The 19,159-nt window shown below is 55.8% G+C and overlaps 1 protein-coding gene across 13 annotated transcripts in view; it reads left to right on the top strand.

The window, feature by feature from the left end:
• Positions 1-19,159, top strand: part of JAKMIP3 (Janus kinase and microtubule interacting protein 3) — a 72,236-nt gene that overhangs the window by 30,566 nt on the left and 22,511 nt on the right. For 8 of the 13 annotated variants that reach the window (XM_019644137.1, XM_019644140.1, XM_019644135.1 and 5 more), the window contains exons 4-11: positions 9,056-9,271; positions 10,632-10,751; positions 11,315-11,461; positions 12,318-12,449; positions 13,826-13,861; positions 14,661-14,720; positions 16,107-16,235; positions 17,217-17,345. In XM_019644137.1, the coding sequence (XP_019499682.1) occupies positions 9,056-9,271; positions 10,632-10,751; positions 11,315-11,461; positions 12,318-12,449; positions 13,826-13,861; positions 14,661-14,720; positions 16,107-16,235; positions 17,217-17,345 (969 nt within the window). The remainder of the gene's footprint in view (positions 1-9,055; positions 9,272-10,631; positions 10,752-11,314; positions 11,462-12,317; positions 12,450-13,825; positions 13,862-14,660; positions 14,721-16,106; positions 16,236-17,216; positions 17,346-19,159) is intronic. The other 5 variants (XM_019644148.1, XM_019644142.1, XM_019644141.1 and 2 more) reach the window with 4 other exon arrangements.

Raw genomic sequence — 19,159 nt, 5'->3', positions numbered from 1 at the left:
GCGCGCCCCGGGGCGGCGCGCTCCGCTGGCTTCTCCGCACAGCCCCTCCACCATCACGGCCGGCCCTGGGGAGCGTTCAGGGCGCCAGGCTGTTGAAATGGAAGGATCCTGTCAGGAGGCAGAGAATCAGAGCTCCGGCCTCTGCCCCGCCCCTCCAGCTTTACTTCTTGTGCCGGGTTTGGGCCAGAACTAGACATAATAGTCTGCAAGCTATGATAGCATCCCCTTCCCCACACAGGCGGCTTCGAAAGCCTCCCCCTTCGCACAGCCCCAGGGTAAGCTGGAACCCAAGCAGAGCCAGTGTTTTGCTGGCGCGGGTCACTTACTTCATAACTAGCAGGCTCTGCAGCGTCTGACCAGTTCGTTGGACCCAGATTTGTGAGACCAGAAAGCCCAGGGGGCAGTGGCCACGCTCGGAGGCTGGCCTGACGTTGGTGCCCTGTGCACTATCTGAGACCACCTCACTCTGAGGGGGTTCGTGTGACGTGGCCGCCTTTGCAGGTCAGGCATGGGCCGTGTTGCTGCCTCACCTGGGGCATCCCATGGATCCGGGGACCGGTGTCACCCACAGCTGGGTGGCATCAGTGTCCTCAGAGGCCCGGTGCTGAGGAGTATTCAGAGGTCTGAGGGACTGTGCCTGATCTCATCCCTTGCGACCTGGACCTCCACTGTGGTTTGGAGAAATGGAGGTCGGCCTTCTGCAGTGGCATGACTTTGCATGTAGAGGACCCTAAGGAATTCCCCCAGAAGAACTCTTAAATGGGGGCTGGCAAGTGGCTTCAGTTGGTTAAGAGCTCACTCAAGAGTGTGAGCTCTGAGCAACAGTGGTTCGATTCCCAGCCAGAGCTGAGCTGCCAACAGGTGGCAGGATGGCTCAGCTAAAAAAAAAAGAAAAAAGAACTCTTGAATGAGTTCAGCAAGGGTTCAGGACACAAGATCAATATGCAAAAGTCAGTTGTATTTTTATATACTAGCAACACCAATCCAAAATTAAATTTTTAAAAATTCCACTCATAAAGGCATAAAAAAATAAAATATTTAGGAAAAAGTTTAACAAAAGATGTGCAAGACTTGAATTCTGAAAACTGTAAAACACGACTGAGAGAAACTAAAGGTGAGCCAGATAAACAGAATCCCACGTTCCCTGGTGGGAGGTCAGTGAGCGTTCTTAGCCGGCAGCTCTCCCCAAATCAGTGTGAGGGTGGGAGGCCGCTTCCCTGCGGGCCTGGGCAAGCTGATTCTAACATTTCTGCAGAAATGCAAGCACCGTCCCCCTCTGGGTCCTTTTTGTATTCTTAGTGGTGTAATTGTGTGGTCTAAAGCTTTACATTCTAAAATGGTCTAATTTGTTGATCTTTTCCTAAAGGGTTGGTGCTTATTGTGTCTTGTTTAAGAAATTCTTTTATTCTGGAGCTGTGAAGCTTTATCTTTCTAAAACTTTATAGTTTTGTCTTTCATGTGTAGGTCTTTGCCCCACCTGGACTGTGTGTGTGTGCGTGTGTGTGTGTGCACGTGTGCATGTGTGCATGCATGTGCACATTGTGGATACACAATTGTGCCAGCAGCCCTTGCTAAAAAGACCACCTTCCCTCCCAATCCACAGTGCCACCTCTGTCACATATTAAGCATTCTTACATGAGTGGGCTCTCTAATTTGTTCCGTCATCGGTCCCTCTTCAAGGCCGTTTTATGTTAATTACTCTCGCTTTGTAACAAGCCTGATTTCTGGAGGATCGTCCTCTCTGTTCTCCTTCAAGAGGGACTTGACCCTTCTGGGCCTGTGAGACTTCCATGGAAACCTCAGAACTCCTTTTCCTGCTTAGGAAACTGGTAGAGGATACGTTTTAACAGAGGGTACCATCGCGATCTTCATACGAATACACAATGAACACATGTCAAAAATTTACTTAACTCATTAGTTAATGAGGGAACAAGTAAAACACTGCAGCCAATTCAAGTGAAGGTTTGGTCACCAGAGGTCTGTGCTGCCTGCCGGGCAAGGATCATTTGCCATGCCCCGGGAGGACCGTCTGTACATCTGTGGACAGGCTCGTCTGCAGCGCTAACGATTTCCTCCAAGTCAACTCCTCTCTCCACAGAGTCTAGGATCAAAAACGCAGGCACACAGCTCCGTGGGGCCGGACAGCCTCAAGGCTCCAGCATTCCTAGAAAAGGAGCCAGAAATTGTCTGCTGCTTTTCTGGCTTATTTCAAAGTTTTCTACAGTTTTCCCATATACAATCCACAGTCAACTTGGGGAACCTCCTCTATTTACCATTTCAATGCTCTCCCTCCCACCTTCCCCCCACAGCCACCCTGGAGAAACCTGGTCCCCAGGGGTGTTTCTGGCCAAATTTTGACTCACAGTGACTGGGACGAGCAGGTGTGTTCTGCTTCCCGCCTGGCTCTGACGTCCTCTGTGAGCTCAGACCGGCCCCATCCCCCACCTTATCTCGCTGGGGATGGCGCTGAGGACAGGGCTGTGATGGGTGGGAGGGGGTGTCACCCTGGGCCCCCGAGCAGCTCCGGACACAGCCATGCTCCGTTATTAGAGAATCTGAGAGGATGTTTCCCAGGCACACAGCTGCTGCACGCGTAAGTGCATTTACTAAAATCCAAGCTCAGACTGTTATTAAATTCTATAAAACCACGAAAGTGCAGGCAAAACCAATTTCCGCTTTCATACATAACAGTCTGTGATATATATTATCCCCTCCTCGCCTAGTTGCCTAGATAGCTAGTTAAAGTGGAATACAAGCAAACAGCAGTAATTAAGCCCCATAAAAAGGTTGCTGTAAGTGAGGGCCAATCGCGACGTGCTGCTGGCAGGTGGGACGCGGCCCCGCCCTGCTTCTCAGCAGCTTTCGTTTTCACAGACTGGCTTCAGCGAGTGGCTGGCTGTGTGTGCCAGGGCCTCACTCTGACCGAGCCTTGCAAAGTCTGGGCATGAGTTTGTCTCAGAAAGGACGTTAACAAGTGTAGATGCTGCTTTGTCAAACCGCTCCCCATCCCAACCCCATCCCCCTTCCCCCTCTTCCCCTCCCGCCCCCGCTCCTGGCCGGTGGCCCCTGGGAAGTTCTTCCGTTTTTGCCAAAAGTCACTGAAGGTGAATTCCAGCCGCCCGCAGCCAGCTGCTGCCAGACCGTTTGCTTGCGTATCTGCTGGAGCAGGTGTGTATGCACCTGTACCATGCACGGTGAGGGAGCGTCCCAGAGGTGAGGCCCCACCCCCAAGGAGCAGCCTGCCCACTCCAGGTGGGGGCTGCCACAGCTCTGAGTGGCCACACTGGGGTTGGTGCTGGCGCCATGTTTCAGGGGCTCTCAGCACTGTGGGCATGGTTAGGTCAGTCAACATGCTTCCCAGTCAAATGCAGGTTCCCAGGCCCCGCCCAGTGGTCCTGGTGCTGTGCCCTGCGCTCAGCGAGCTCTGCTGAGGGCCGAGTCGGGTGTGGAGGGCACCTTCCCCCCTCCGTCCGCTGACCTCCCGGGCCAGTACCCTCCCACATACCCCTCCCTAGGGACCCCAACCCAAGGGCTCCCCGCTCTCTGTTTCCCACACCTTCTGTAACTGAGCGTGAGGGGGTGGGGGTGGGGTGAGGGACGGGGCAGCCCCTGTGGACGCTTCGGGCTCCAGGCAGGACACGGGTCTCATTCTTGGGCCCAGGAGGCCCTGGAGGGGTTCATACCCAGGAGCAATGAGGTCAGGTCCGCATTTCAAAGACACAGGTGTGGGCACAGGTGTGGGCACACGGAGGCCACTGAGAAGCATTGCCATGCTCCAGGCAGGGGAGGCAGCCGGAGGGTGACCAACTCGTCCTATTTACGCCCCACTTGCAGCTTGGAAAACCCCTGTACTGGGCTCCTGAGAGGGCTGGTCCCAGGAGGATGTGGGCAGTGACATAGACACGCCCCCAGAGCTCTCTGCAGTGGTGCCACCAGGACCCCATGGCCCCCTGGGAGGGAAAGGGGCAGCTGAGCCCCAGGGGGACCAGGGCAGCAGCTCAGAGCCTTGAGCTGTGAGGTTTACCCACCGACGGTTGCAGGCAGGGAGCCCCAGCAGGGCACAGCCCCAAGTGCAGGCTTGGCTTCCGCCGCTGGCTGCCTGTGGGCACCGTCCCACTGCCTATATTTCCACTGTGCCTGAGTTGGAAACATCCCCCTCCAAAGGAGGGGGGGCTCCCCACAGCCCAACAAAGCCTTTGTCTGTCTCTCCTGGGCTTCTGTGCCATGCTTATGCACACTCCCCTCATAGAAGGGCCTTCTGGGTCTAAAGGACAGTCACGGCCACATAAGGACATTTCAGCCAATGACCACCTGCACAGAGGCAGTGGTCCCATCAGCTTACAGTGGAGCTGGAAAATCCCTACCCCACAGTGATGCCGTAGCCATAGCAACATGGCAGTGGAACACATTGTTCACGTGTGTGCGTGGCTATGTTCAGTACATGACATGGGATGATGATGACAAATGACCATGTCACTGGTTTATGTATTTACTATGCTTTTTATCATTATTTTAGAGTGTACATTTTCTACTCCAAAAACAAACAAAATGTTTGCTATAAGACAGTGTGCTGTGTCACCCAGCAGCAGCCTCAGGCATCTCATATTCACAGCATCTCTTGAGTGCATCATTTTCTCTTGTGCTGGACGTAATGGTTCATGTGGTGGTGTTTGGTTCATCACGGCCCCAAAGCGCACAAAATCCATGCTAATGTTGCCAGTGAAAAGCCACGTCAGGTGATCACCTGCCACAAAATTAAAGTGATTAAGGACTGTGAAGGTGGGACAGCAGTGACGGTTGTTGCTCGCCAGCCAGGCATGTCCCATGCCACCACAGCTATCATTCTGAACAAGAGCAAAGTGACAGAAGCTGTTAAAGGATCTGCTTCATCGAAGGTAACAAGGCTAACAAGAACTTGAGAAGGGCCGAGATGAGACATGGAGAAACTTCTAATGGCCTGGATTGAAGACCAGGCACAGAAGCATGTCCCTCTTAGCATCATGATGATCACAGCCAAAGCAAAAAGTTGGTGATGTTGAAATACAGTCTGGACCTGACCGATGCTGAATTTACTGCTCGCTCTGGGGGTTTAAACAAATCAGGAATCTTAGTTCATTCCATAAGGTGGAAGTGGGTGGTGAGCCTGCGAGTGCTGATGTGAAGGCAGCTGAAGAATTTTGGGAAACTCTAGATAAGCTGATAGTGGAGGAAAATTACTTGCCAGAGCAAATATTCAATCTGGATGAAAACTCTCTGTTTTGGAAACGGACCCTGAAAGGACTTTCATCCATAAGAAGGCCAAGTCAGTGCCAGGTTTCAGGGCTTTTACGGACAGGATGACCATAACACTGCTTGGGGCAGTGTTACCGGCTACAAACTGATACCCTCTGTGATCTGGCCCATGAGAACCCCGGGGCCTTCAGGCATGTCAGTAAGCACCCACTGCCAGCCAGAAGGCGTGGATGGCACAGCGCCACTTCCGAGAAGCCCTCCTGAATTGCTACACTAGCGAAATGGATAGTAACATACCTTTCAAGATTTTGCTTATTGTTGGTAATGTCCCCTATCACCCTCCTTTTATTGGTGACCTTCCTACCAATGTCACAGTTATGTTTCTCCCTCCAAACGCCACGTCTGATCAGCCAGTGGGTCAGGGAGTTACAGCAGCTTTTAAGGCCGACTGTGTTCCCAGGCTGTTGCTGCAGCTGAGGAAGACGCCGAGAGGACACGGATGCAGTTCTGGAAGGATCACAGCATCTCTGACTGCATCAAGAGCCTTGCTTGGGCTTGGGGCGATGTCACCAAGGACTGTAGGAATGCCATCTGGAAGAAGACACTCAGGAGGCTCATCCATGATTTCAAAGGGTTTGCCAGGGATGAGGAGGCTGCAAAACTCACCAGGGCCGTGGCAGAGATGGCAAACGACTTGACTGGTGTGGGTGAGGAGGCATTGGGGAGCTCCTGGAGGGGGTCCTGAGGAGACGAGGGGTTGGTGGGATGGGAACAGGAATGCACAGCTGAAGGAGACAAGAGAAGAGGAACCTGCAGGAAAAGAGAAAGAAGACGAACCCCCAAGAACACTCACACTGAGGGGTTAGCAGATGCTTTCAGACCTCAACAAGCTCCTTAAGAAGTCTGAAACCGTGGCCCCAACACCGAAAGGTTTTCATTAATAGAGAGGAGTGTTCATGGTGTGTTATCCGCTTACAAGCAAATCTAAGATTCAAGAAAACAAAAACAAAACAACAACAACCCGAGGCAGCCAGTTCGCTCAGGTGGTTAGAGCTCAGTGCTTACAGCAACAAAGTTGCCGGTTCGATCCCCACATGGGCCACTGAGCTGTGCCGTCCACAACTAGATTGAAACAACTATTTGACTTGGAACTGATGGGTCCTGGAAAAACACACTGTTCCCCAATTAAAAAATAAAGACAAGCAAACCACCACGGACATATTTCTGAGTAGAGTGACGTCCCCTGAAGAAGCGTCTCGGGCAGGCCCTTTAGGGAGTCTTCCAATGAAGGTGGTGCCATCACAGGAGATGACAGATGCCATGCGTGTCACTGCCCCTGAAGACCTTCCAGTGGGACAGGATGTGGAGGTGGAGACAGGGATACTATGACCCTGACCCTGTGGAGGGCGAGGCTACTGTCTGTGTCTGTGTCTCAGGATTTAACAAAAAAGTTAATTAAAAAAAAAAATTTTAGGAGATAAAAAGCTTATAGAATAAGGATCTAAAGAAATAAATTATTTTTGTACAGTTGTACAACGTGTTTTAAACTAAGTCTACATACAAAAGAGTCGTAATGTTGAATTAGTCATAATGTTTATAAAGTAAAAGTTACAGCAAGCTAGTTAATTTATTATTAAAGAAAGAAAAAGCTTTTAAATAAATCCAGTGTAGCCTAAGTGTGCAGTGTTATAAAGTCTACAGCTGGGCACAGTCACGTCCCAGGCCGTCACTGTCACCCTCACTCCCTCACTCCCCCAGAGACACTCCAGTCCTGCAGGCTCATTCCTGCTGAGTGTCCCACACAGGTGTGCTGTTTTTTATCTTTTATAACGTATTTTTACCGTGTTTAGATACACAGACGCCATTATGACACAGTTGCCTACAGTTCTCAGTACAGTGGCGTGCTGTGCAGGCCAGGAGCCCAGGAACAGCGGGCTGTACCCTACGGCCCGGGTGTGCAGTGGGCTGCGCCGTCCACGCTTGTGGCAGTGCCTCTGTGATGCTCACACGACGACGACATCGCCTCAGGATGCGTTCCTCAGAACGTGTCCCCATCAGTAGGCGGCCGTGACTGTAACGGGACGTAGGAACATGCACTTGGTTGAGAACTCTGAGGGGGACACTGTGCACGAGACCCATGGCCTTAGGACGGCCCCTGGGGGACACTCACTGATCTGAAACTGGGTTTCCCATCTTTAAACAATCAAACGCTGCCCCATTCGTGGAACGACCTTTTTCCCCTTTCCTTTGTGGGCAGCTCACGAACCCCACGTCTGAGCGACCAGGTAACTCAGCTACACATTACACGACACGTGTGGGTGACTTCTCAGGGCCGTGGCTGCTGATCCAAACCATCCGCTTAAGTTGCTGAGTTAAGTGGGATGTGCGCGTGGTGATTGATTTTCATGTTTCCTGACGAAAGAAACATGTTTCTAAAATACCTGTGTGTAAGAGTGCAAATGTTAGACCACAGACTATCGCTGCTTATTAATATGATTTTATTTTCACTGGCCTCTTTGCTTCCACTAATTGACTGTGATACCTCTTTCTGCATTTCTGTCTTCCAGTAAATGGGAATTTAGCAATTAAGGATTTCTTTTATCCTGTTCAGTTCATCGCTTGCCTGTGAATTCTGTGATCGGGGCTAATTAGACGTGTCACCTCTTTGTTTCCAAGCTGACCTCAGCAGATGGCTGGTTTATTAGCTTATTTTAAGCTTAAACAGCAACCAGAGCAGGAAGACCTCCTATCCTGCTCTGCTGTTTGCAAATATGTTTTAAACCGAGCCTTCTCATAAATCCAGTGCTATTTGCAATGACACCCATGCCCATGGCGCCTGCATCTGTCTGGGGTGGGTTCTGCCCTCTGCTCTGAGGGTGGAGGCCCACCTTTGCCTAGGAAGCACCTATGGCCGCCCGGAGGAGGGACTGGGAGACAGGTGGCCTCTCCAGCTGTTCTGAGGTTGAGCACAGGAGCGCTGCAATTTAGGGAGAGTGGTGAGGGCTGCGACCCCCTCAGCCACCAGCCCTGCAGCGTTCGGAGGCCGGGGTGGGTCAGGCGCCCTAGACCCTCCTGCCTTCCCGTCTGGAGCCGCTTGTCCAGGGCTCCCACTCCCCCAGCCTTAGCTGGAAGCCAGATTAATTAAAAATGCAGCTCTCCCTGCAAACAGTGGGGCAGCACCCTGTCTGCACCTCAGAGTGAGGAGAGAGGTGAGAGTGTTGGCTCCACACACCCTGCCCAGCCCTTCCCAGGCCAGGCGTCCCTCGGAGTGGAGAGGAAAGAGACTGTGAGGGCCTTCAGGCCACAGCTGCCCCTTCTCCCTGCTCACAGCCCGCCTGCTCTAGGACGAACTTGCTCGTGGTACCCTCCTATTGATGGGGTGCAGGGAACTCAAGGAGGCTGCCTGCTCTGCCCCTCACTCAGCAGGAGCTGGAGGTGGAGGTGGCCCTCTGGATCCTGCCAGACTATGCCAGCTTCATGGCTGCCTAAGACACCCTGCAGGGCAGCATGGGAGGCGTGGTCCTGCCAGATGGGGGCATGGGGTGGGAAGGGTGCACGGAGCAGGACTCCCCCGTGCCAGCAGGTCTGAGCGGCTGGACAGAGGTCAGCCCAGGCAGGGCCATCGCGCTGCAGCCCAGCAGTGGGGCTCCGGCTCTCCCTCCAGGCCTGTTCTTTGCTCAGGTCTCGGGCCTCGGAGCCCAAGACGCTGGCAGTGCTGTTGCATGGGGACCCCTTCTGGTGCTTGTGCATTCTGCTTGTTCCCATGGTAACTGCAGATCTGCACCCTGCCTGCGTGTGTGATTGTGTTCTGTTCTCCTTGTAGATGGAGGAGATAAAATTTAAGGACAGAGCAGTCTTCGTGCTGGAGAGAGAGTTAGGTATTCAAGCCGGGCATGCTCAGAGACTGCAGCTCCAAAAAGAGGCTCTAGATGAGCAGCTGTCGCAGGTCAAAGAGGCAGATCGGCACCTGGGCAGCCCCAGGCGGGAACTTCCTTATGCAAGTGGTGCAGGAGACGCCTCAGAGCCCTCAGCAAGCCCTGTAAGCACCTCCCTGCTCCGCCTGCGGGCCCGGAGCCCATGTCCACAGCACAGCCCTCCCGCCCTGGGGACGCCATGAAGTCTGCTCCTGCCAGCCAGACCCTGGAGCCCTCCGCTTTCCAGCTTGGCTGAGAGGGCAGAGAGTCTCTGCAACCCCCCTCCCTTGCTAATGTGGCGTGGCACTGCCTCCACTAGGTCCCCCTGCCATGGACCACCCCGCCCTACCCGAGGCTTTGGCTTCCAGCTGGAGCTCATCTGAGCCCCCAGGTTGCAAAGGATCCCTAGTTCTTGCTGGGATGGGCTTCTGCCCCGGGCTGGTGGGGGACGAGGCTGTGCTGCTTCCATGTCCACGCACGAGCTTCGCCTTTGGCTGGAAAGACTGGCTCCCTGCTCTCCTCATCCCGGCTTCGACCCTTGAGCAGCAATTTCCGCCACCCGCCTCACCACTCGCCCTCCCGCCCGCTTTTCATGTGACCATGACACTTTCCTGCTTCTCTTTGGCACGCCGAGACGGCAGGCACGGGGCAGCCGACATCACACGGCCGTGACACCATCCATCTCATTGCTGTTCTTCATTTAGAGCCTCCGGAATGGTTCTGGGAAATCGGGGGACAAGGGGGGGTGTCTATATTTCACGGATCCTCCGCGCAGTCCTCCTAGTCCGTTCCCTAGCCTCTCCTGCACCTGCTGGATGAGGAACCTTCCCTCAGTCCTGGACACGTGTTTGTTTGCTTCAGGACAAAGCCTTGTGTGAGCTGAGCCAGCCCTGGGACAATGACATTTCAAAACTAGGAGATGACACTTTATAAACTTCCATAATCTGAACTAGAGCCAGCTCCTGCCCAGGCACTGCACTCAACAGACTGCATACCTCCAGAGAGAGCCTCAGGCAGTTCAAAACGTTTCCACTGATTTTTCAGTGAAATTTCAGGGCTTCCAAAAGTGACCTTTCAGAAAAGCCATCTGAGGGAGCACATTTTCTGGGAAACCAACTTTGGAGTCTTAAGTTGGATGTCCTTTCCTGTGCTCATAATACCAGGAAATGACATCACGCCAGCAGAGCTGAGCAGACCCTGAGGGTGCAGGCAGCAGTGGCCTTGGAAAGCATGGGGCTGGTTCTGATGTTTCCTGGGGTCACCCACACTTGGGGTACCTGCATTTGCACGCCCTCGCCCTCCACATTTGCATTCTCCTGGACATGTCTGCTCGCGGTCTGTCCCCATCGTGCAGTTTGCCGAGCCACGGCGCTCCCACTCGAATCTCAGGTGATCCCCACGCGGTTCCCGAGGCGTGCTGGGATTTGCAAAAGGTTTCTATGTCTGTGTGTACGAACAGTTACTTGCAGTGGATTTTTGTTTTAGGAACAGCAGTTGGATGAAAAGGATGCTCGGCGCTTCCAGCTTAAAATTGCAGAGCTAAGTGCGATCATTCGGAAACTGGAGGACCGGAACGCCTTGCTGTCCGAAGAAAGGAACGAGCTGGTGAGGGCGGGGCTGTGGGCGGGGCTGTGGAGGGGCTGTGGGCGGGGTGTCTTCTGGATGCTGTGGGCTTATAGCTGCAGTGTGAGGGGAGCTGGGACGTCCTCTTCCAAAATTCCCCGTAGAAAGAAGGAGTGGTGGTGACAAGGGTGGGGCTTGCGTCTAGGACTCTTGACTGTTTCCAATAAAACTTTATTAACAAAACCAGGCTGGGCGCCAGACATGGGTCCCAGGTGCTGCTGATTGGCTGATCCCTGCTCTGAATTATTGGGGGGAAGTGTCCTCAGTTCTACATTATCTGGGATGTGTGAGGCCTTCACCCTGCAGTGGCGCCATCGTTGTCGGTCCTGTCAGCTGCTGAGATTTCCCAGTGACTTGTTTCCCCCTGCGAGAGCGGCCCCGGGGTCCTGGCCCCACGAGCTTGCGCAGCTCTTACCGGCCCGACGGCGACACTTCGCTGCTACCCAAGCTTGTTCTGCTCAGTTTGCTGACTCTGTATGGTGACCTGCTGGTTCTCTGTCACAACTAAAAAAACACATGCACTGTTAATTAATTTTGTCTTTCAGTTAAAGCGTTTAAGAGAAGCTGAGAGTCAGTACAAGCCATTGCTGGATAAAAACAAACGCCTCACTCGGAAAAACGAGGATCTGTCCCACACTTTACGCCGAATGGAAAACAAGTTAAAATTTGTCACCCAGGAGAACATAGAAATGGTAAGGGACCCGGCGGGTCCATCGGGCCAGCAGGCGGTGCCCAGCTGGCAAAAGCGGCAGCAAGTCCTCCGCTTCTCACGCACGAGGCCTCACAGGCCAGGCCTTCGGTCTCACCTACGTTTGTGGGGACAGCAACTGCCACAGGCCCACTCCCTGGGAGAGAGGGCCTTAGATAAGGGTCTGGGTGCTTGAAGGCAGGGTGTCACAGGTGCCTGCCTAGGGGAGTGACAGGGCAAAAGCAGGACAGAGCAGGGAGGACGCTGAGCATGTCACACGCCCCCCATACCGTCTTCCAACTCTGAACGCCTTAGACAGAGGTAGTGAGAGCCTTGGGCACTGGCCGTGGGAGGAACAGGGACCAGTAGGCCGGGCCGGGGGCCAGCAGAGGTTCCACTCCTGCCAGGCCCACTAGCTGGTGTCTTGTGCGTTCCTTCTGGCCTTGGGGGCCCCAGAGGCCAGTGAAAGTTGACCCAAAGAGTAGCTCAGCCAATGTGGCAGGTGGGCAGGAGTAACCCCCATACCCCACTCTGTAGAAACCCCCTTATTTTTACACTCTGAGTTTAGAAAAGGTGGTGGAGTGTGGACTGGCATGGACAACTCACTCTATCTCATCTTTGGGGTGCAGTTTTCCCCATGGGCACTGAGCCCAGACCTCACAGCCTCGGTTTCCCTGGGCTCTGCAGCCGGGCTGCTCCCAGGCCAGAGCAGGGAACACCCTCGCCCACAGCCAACGGGGGAGCAGTGGCAGGGCTGCATGGGGGCACCTACAGGCGGAGTGGGAGGACCCTAGCTTCCCCATCACCCGGTCGGACCACCCCACTCTGGACCTTATGACGTGGTCTGGCTGCTTTTTCAGAGACAGAGAGCCGGGATCATAAGGAGACCTAGTTCCTTGAACGACCTGGATCAAAGTCAAGATGAACGAGAAATTGATTTCTTGAAAATGCAAATTGTGGAGCAGCAGAGCCTCATAGACGAACTTTCCAAGGTGACCAGGCTCAGGGTGTCCCCCACCATCTGGGTCTCTAGCTCCTCTCCCCTCTCTGCTCCCTGCTGCCCCCTAGAGGTTACACCCTTGTCCCCTTACCTCCTGGGGTCTGCCTGACAGGGAGTCCCACAGGAGATGGGGTTGTTTGTCTTCCTGGGCCCCGCCTGGAGCGCCTCTTGGGCTGGGTCCCCGCACCGTGGTCATGCTGGAGGTGGCCCTCCCTGAAACTCTGCTTCCTCTCACCGCCTTGGAACCCGGTTTTTCAGGAGCGGAAGCATGGCCAGTTAGGTTCTGGGCCACTGTGACAGCAACTGGGGGCTTAAAACCACAGCAACTTGTTTCCTCGCAGTTCTGGAGGCCAGAATCCCGATCCAGGTGCTGTCAGGGCCGCGCTCCCTCGGAAAGCTCTAGGGGAGGACTCGTCCTCTGCCCCGGGAAGCTTCTGGGGGCCTTTGGCCTCCTCACTCCAGCCTCTGTCTTCACAGGGCCTTCTCTCTGTCCCTCCCCTCTCCTCGCCTCTCCCCTTATCTTCTCGCCAAGGGCACTCGCCTGCCCTAATCCAGGATGGTCTCATCTCAAGACCCCAAAATTAATCCCATCTGCAAACACACTGTTTCCAAAGAAGCTCACAGTCCCAGGTTCTGGGATCAGGATGTGGACACATCTTTTCTGGGGCCCCATCCGGCCGTCTATACTGCCCTGTCCCTCTGTACCCCGATGCTTACAGCACAGTTTTGCAAATTGTCCTTCATCAAACCCTCCTTCCGTTATCCTGACTCAGGGTGCTTTCTGCATCTTGGTGGGACCTCAACTGACTCTGTGGTCAGATCACTTCAGAACAAGCTGCCTTGGTCACCCTGTGTCCTCGGGCAGCAGGAGGGACGGCACACTCCTCCCCGTCCCTGGCATGGCACGTGGCCAGAAGTGCTGGCCTGCCTGGTTCCGATGACTGGAGTCGCCTCCAAAGTCACATGAGATGGGACAAAAAGAAGCCCCACAGGCTCTGGGATGGGGCCTCACCCATGCAGCCTGCCCGACCGTGCCTGAGACCTGAGTTCTTGTCTTGTTCAGTGACATGGTGACAGTCCCCACAGTAATAAGAACTTAGGAGGGAATAGGAAAAGAAAGACGTCAATGTTATCTCGTTTCCGGAAGGCCCATTAGCCCTGAACCGAGGGCCCCTGGGCGATCCCGCAAGTCATGGTGCCCCTGGGGGATCAGCTTTGGGAGGAAGGAAGGAAGGACCTTTAGGACCAAGTAAGACCCTCAGGGCAGTGCAGAGCCACCAGTTCTGGGTTTGGGGCGGCCTCAGGGCTCTGCGGGGCCTGGGGGAGGGTCACGCTTGAATTCTCCAGCGTCCTGTCCTCTCTTCCTAGACCCTGGAAACAGCTGGCTATGTGAAGAGTGTGTTAGTAAGTACCATACGGCACTCTCTGTCCTTACACCCCTTTCCCATGCCTTGTCCCTGGGACCCCCCCCCCCGTGCCAGTGGCTCCTTCCAGTCCAGACAGAAGTGGCCGTGCCAGCAGAGGGTGGATTTTGTGACCACCGTGCTACCTGCCCAGAGGTTTTGCCGAAGTGACTGAGAACACCCATCCGTGCCCTGCTGGCCTGTGGCAGCACCCAGCTCTTCTCACTAGCACATCAACTATCCACGTGGGGGTCAGATGGGCCCCTGTCTGGGGCGCTTCCTCCCCCACCCCGTCACCCCGGCTTTCTGAGCCCCTGCCAGCATGGACGTGTGGTCTGGGCCTGCTCTGTCACGGTCACAAAAGTGCAGCCCAGCTCCCTGGAGAGAAGCAATCATTGGTGTCCTTAGGTGTCTGTGGGGTGTGTGCCCACTCACTGGGACACCTGCTCAGAGAGTACGCAGGGGCTGGGCCATCATTGGTCCCTTCCATTTCTGTGTGTGCCGTTCAAATGTCCTGCCCCCCGCAGGGCACCCCAACCACCAACCACAGACATGAAGGGGCCGGAGGACAGCTGAGCATGGTGGGCCACCCCGGGCATCCACAAAGACGCGCTGTCCCCAGCAGCACGGCACACGCCCTGTGTGGGGCTGCAGGCCTGTGTGTCTGTGACGGGGCAACGCGCCAGTCAGTGTTGAAGTCACCCTGTACGTCCAGTGAAATGACAACACAGAAACATTAAAGTGTGTATGTGATAGAGCTGCTCAGTTACTCAAAGAATCTCTTCAACTGGCTCTTGCAGGAGCGTGACAAGCTTTTAAGATACCGGAAACAAAGGAAGAAAATGGCAAAGCTCCCCAAGGTAAGCAAGGGAATTAGTGTGTGCACATGACACTTGTGTCCCCGGAGCCACCTAAGAGGGAACCTCTGCCTCTGGGGAAGAAGAAAAAACGATTTTACTGCTTCTAAAAATTGTTACTGTGAAATAACCAAAACAGGACCCTAAGTAAATATTCTGTTCATAAATTTAAAAATCCAACCTTATTTCTTTCAAATTTCCAAGAGTTCTGAACTCACAACAGTAAAGAGGAGGGGTTGGCCCGGGACGCTGGCCTTCCTCCGGCCCTGGCGGGGGCCTGCCCGGGTTCTGCGGTCCTGGGCCCCCCCATTGTGCCCACATGGCCAGCCCCACCGTCACACTGTCTGGCCACCATGCAGGCTGTGTGCTGTGTCCACAGGCCCTCCGGGCAGACCTGGGGTAACTTCCCTGCAGCACAGTCCTTTTGGGTAGCCTGAGTTCTATCAGAGGACATTTGGGAGACAATCCCAGAGGACCTAGTTTGCATCCTGCTTTTGTAAAGCGTGTGCGTTTTTGTTTGGTTTCTGAACCATCAGCGCTGTCCCCATGCGGGTGTTCAGATACTCCGTGGGCACCGCTCCCGGCTCGTGGAGCCCTTAGAAAGGCCCATAAGAGGCCTGAGAGAGTGTCGGATGTCTCAGGTGTTTAGAGGTTATCTGAGGCCGGGAACCTGACAGAACCATTCGAGCAGAGTGGACTGGCTGGAGGAGGTCCGCCCTGTCCACCGGGGCCCCACTGTCCGGGCGCTTCCACGAGATGGGTGGAGGGAGAGGCCGGGCAGGTCAGGAGCCATCAGTGAGCAGGACAAGCTTGGGGCCGAGGGCCGGAGGTTGCTTGCTAAATCGGCCGCCGAGAACTCTGTGGCCAGTGGAGCTTCCCTGAGCTGGAACTGGAAGGAGCCCGGGGGAGGGGAGCCCGGGGTGCCTGTCAGGTGATCCATGGGCGTCCCCTCAGGCGGCTGTCTCACTAGCTGGGGAGGCACCTGCTTTACTGTTATTTGAATTTTTATTCCAGTTTGCCAGGGATGATACTCTGAAATCACAATAAAAATAACTCGACAAGGGCCACGTATTAAAGGCCGGGCTCGTGCTCCCTGCCGGTCCCATGTCATGTCATCTGCACGGCGGCAGTTCAGTGCCGCTTCCCTGGGACCTGCAGAGTGGGTCTCCCACCACGAAGGTGGACCGCTTTTCTGCAGAACTCCAGCCCCCCGCTTCCAGAAGGCCCCTTGGCCTGAGGTTGGGCAGCTGAACAGAGCCCCAGGACAGGGACACTGAGAGCTAGGGGTGCGGCCAGGCAGCACAGGAGAGATGGGAACGGCGCAGGGGCCCCCGGGGGCTGGCTGCTCGCCCACCTGGGTTCGGGCTGACACGGCCCTTCTGTCCGAAGCCGGTCATCGTGGAGACCTTCTTCGGGTATGATGAAGAAGCCTCCTTGGAGTCCGATGGCTCTTCCATCTCGTACCAAACGGACAGGACAGACCAGACCCCGTGCACCCCAGATGATGACCTGGAGGAGGTAACCCTCAGTGGCTGCTGGACAGTCTGGCGGGGGGGCAGGTGGGATTGGGTCTGGAATTGCTCCCTGGAGAGGGGCCTGGGGGCCCTCATTGGCTGTGACCCCAACAGTCCATGGGTTTTACACCCTGAGAAACACCCCCGCCTCTGAGGGCACATCCAGGGCTTCACCCGATCAGTATGGAGGTGCAGAGAGCCCCCACACTCCCAAAGGGCTGCATGGGGAAGTCAGAAACCCCAGCAGCATCGCCAAGGACACATGCTGAGACGTGCTTCGGTGGCATATTCTCTGATAGAAACATGGCCAGGGGGTCCCACCTGCTGGTCCCTTCTAGAAGGAGGCCGCCCTCAAATACTGGCCATTTGAGCCTGTGCTGACTGGCTCTGCCCCTGTGGCCGGGGGACAAGGAGGGGCTGGTTGTCCACAGCCCTGACCAGGCCCAGGGGGCACGGAGGCCATGGTGTGACCCCCCAGCCCCCCAACCCCCACAGATCTAGTGGATGCCCCAAGGCCATGGGCCTGCTTAGCGATCTCAGACACAGCCTCACAGCTGCCACCTGCAAGCCTCGGGGAGCAGATCGGGCTGGGGGAGCCGGGCCAGGTTAGGGTCCCCGGGCCCGATTGCTCCTGGCACGGCCGCCCTCCCACACAGACCTCTGGCTTGTCCTCTGAGCAGAGAGCTCTTCGGGGTCCAGTGGGGCCTCAGAAGCAGCAGGTGTCACTGCAGCTAGAAGGAGGCCTTGGAGGTCCCTGTACAGGGAGGGGCCTGGAGTGGGAAGCGGTGGGGAGGAGTGCGGCCGGCTCGCCTGGGAAAGTGAGCCTGCTCAGGTAGGAGGAGATGGGTCAGAGCGGCCTGGCCAGCAGGTGGACGCCCAGCTGGGCCCCCGGCCACTGGCCCACAAGGGCCACAACAGCCGGCTCGGCCGGCCGGCCGCCCCAGGCAGAGGCCAGGCACTAACCTGGTGTCATGCGCCTCTCCAGGGCATGGCCAAGGAGGAGACGGAGCTGAGGTTCCGGCAGCTGACCATGGAGTACCAGGCTCTGCAGCGCGCATATGCCTTGTTACAGGAGCAGGTCGGAGGGACGTTGGACGCAGAGCGAGAAGTTAAGGTCTAACTGACTTCCACTCCACGACGTTCCCGCTCCCGCCCGGCACCTCCCCGCTTGAGCCCCGGCCAGCAGGGCTCAGTCCCTCCACCTTCCCAAGGGGCTCTTTCCTCCCAAACTTAGTGCTGGCTGGTGACACTCCCCGAGGCCATTAAGAGCCAGTGTCTGGGAAGCTGGTGCAGCCAGCCCGGCTGGGTGGGACCTGCCCAGAGCGGTGCTGGCACAGGTGTGCTGATGGCCCCCCAGAGAGCGCGTTTATCCCACTCCAGGCCCGATGTGGAGGGCGTGGGGCCCGAGGCTCCTTGAGGGTGATGTCACCTTCCTTGCAAACCTGGCAGCAGAGCTTGTAGGGAGCTGTCCCCTAACAGGTGTGGCAGAGAGGGTGGGCGGTTGAGCTCAGGTTTTGAAATTTGTCGAGATTCCTCATTCGTCCACCTTGCACTGACTCAGATGCTGTGCCCACCTCATCCTGCGCCTCACTGGGCAGGCCCTGCCCAGAGCAGATGGGTGTCCCCCGTCCCCTGCTTCCCTGGGTGAAGGGGGGGTGCCCACATCTCATGTCCCATCTGGGGAGGTGGGAACTGCTGGCTGCCTGGGGAGGCCATGGTAAGGGGCTCCCACACCCCCTGACCTAACGCCTTTCTGACTCCCTGACTGCCCTCCAGCCCTGCCAGGGCTCTGACGGGTGCCACAGAGGGGGACAGGCCATGGCCCCGTGGAGGGAAGGGCTCTCCTGAGCCAGCAGCTCGGGGTGACTGGGTGGGCTCTGCCTCTCCGACCACACTGCAAGGCAAGAGGCCATTGTCCCGTGAGTCTGTGACTTAGTGTGGCTGGCGGCGGAGCACGGGCCTCTGGGGACCAAGGCCTCGGTCCTCTCACCCTCGACTGCCTGGGACTGAGCCGGGTTTCCTCCTCAAAGGCTCAGCGAGGACACCTGTCCTGAGAAAAGCGGTGGCAAGGCCTCCCCTGCTGCCCCTCCCGTGGAGCTGGGCTCACCCGCCAGCCCACGACCTCCCTCCCTCTGACCTATAAAGGACTTTTCTTGCCTAACAGGGACCTTTAAATGTTCCCTCTCCCACAGATGTCACTTAGCTCTTGCATTGTCCTCAGAGACGGGAGCCGTGACCGTCCCTCTTCAGACTCCTGGAGCCCAGGGGCCCGGGCAGCTGGGTGGTACTGGCCAAGTCCCTTCTTGGTGGCCAGAGAGGGGCAGCTGCTGTGACCATTTGGAAGCTGGAAGAAGAACATTTTCCCCTTTATCCTGTTGGGTACCAGAGAACCCACACAAAAACAAACAAGAAAAACAAGAGTATTTTAACGAGAGAAAAAAAATGTCCAAATCACGTTTTTTGAAAGCAGCCTTTGCATGCAGCCAGTCTCTGTATTAAAATTGGAAATGTTGCCCCTCACAGCATAAGTCAGGGAAGTCTTAAAGTGAGGGTGGGCACGGGGCGGCACGGCTCTTCCCGCGTGTGGTCCCAAGACGAGGCAGCCACCTCCCTGCCCTGGCCTCAGCCTCCTGTCTCAAACACAGGGTGCTGACTAACTGGAACCACCCCCACCCCCTGCCCTGGGATCCTCAGGTGAACGCTTCACTTTTAAAAAAATTTTCTTTTTAAGATTTTTATTGGGGAATTGGGGGATGGGAACAGACAAGTTGCTATCGTTTTGTTCTTCAGTCTAGTTGTGGAGGACGTTGTTTCACTGGCCCAAGTTGGGACCATCATTGCGCTCTTCCCGGGCGAGGCAGATCAGTCGCCGGCTTCTGGACGGCTGCTCACTGCGGCTGCTGGCCGCTCACGCTGGCTGCTGGCTAC

The sequence above is a fragment of the Hipposideros armiger genome, unplaced genomic scaffold (genome assembly GCF_001890085.2).
Source record: "Hipposideros armiger isolate ML-2016 unplaced genomic scaffold, ASM189008v1 scaffold_85, whole genome shotgun sequence".
Lineage (NCBI taxonomy): Eukaryota > Metazoa > Chordata > Mammalia > Chiroptera > Hipposideridae > Hipposideros > Hipposideros armiger.
Note: the sequence above shows the minus strand (reverse complement) of the source record. Positions and strands in the feature narration are given on the sequence as shown.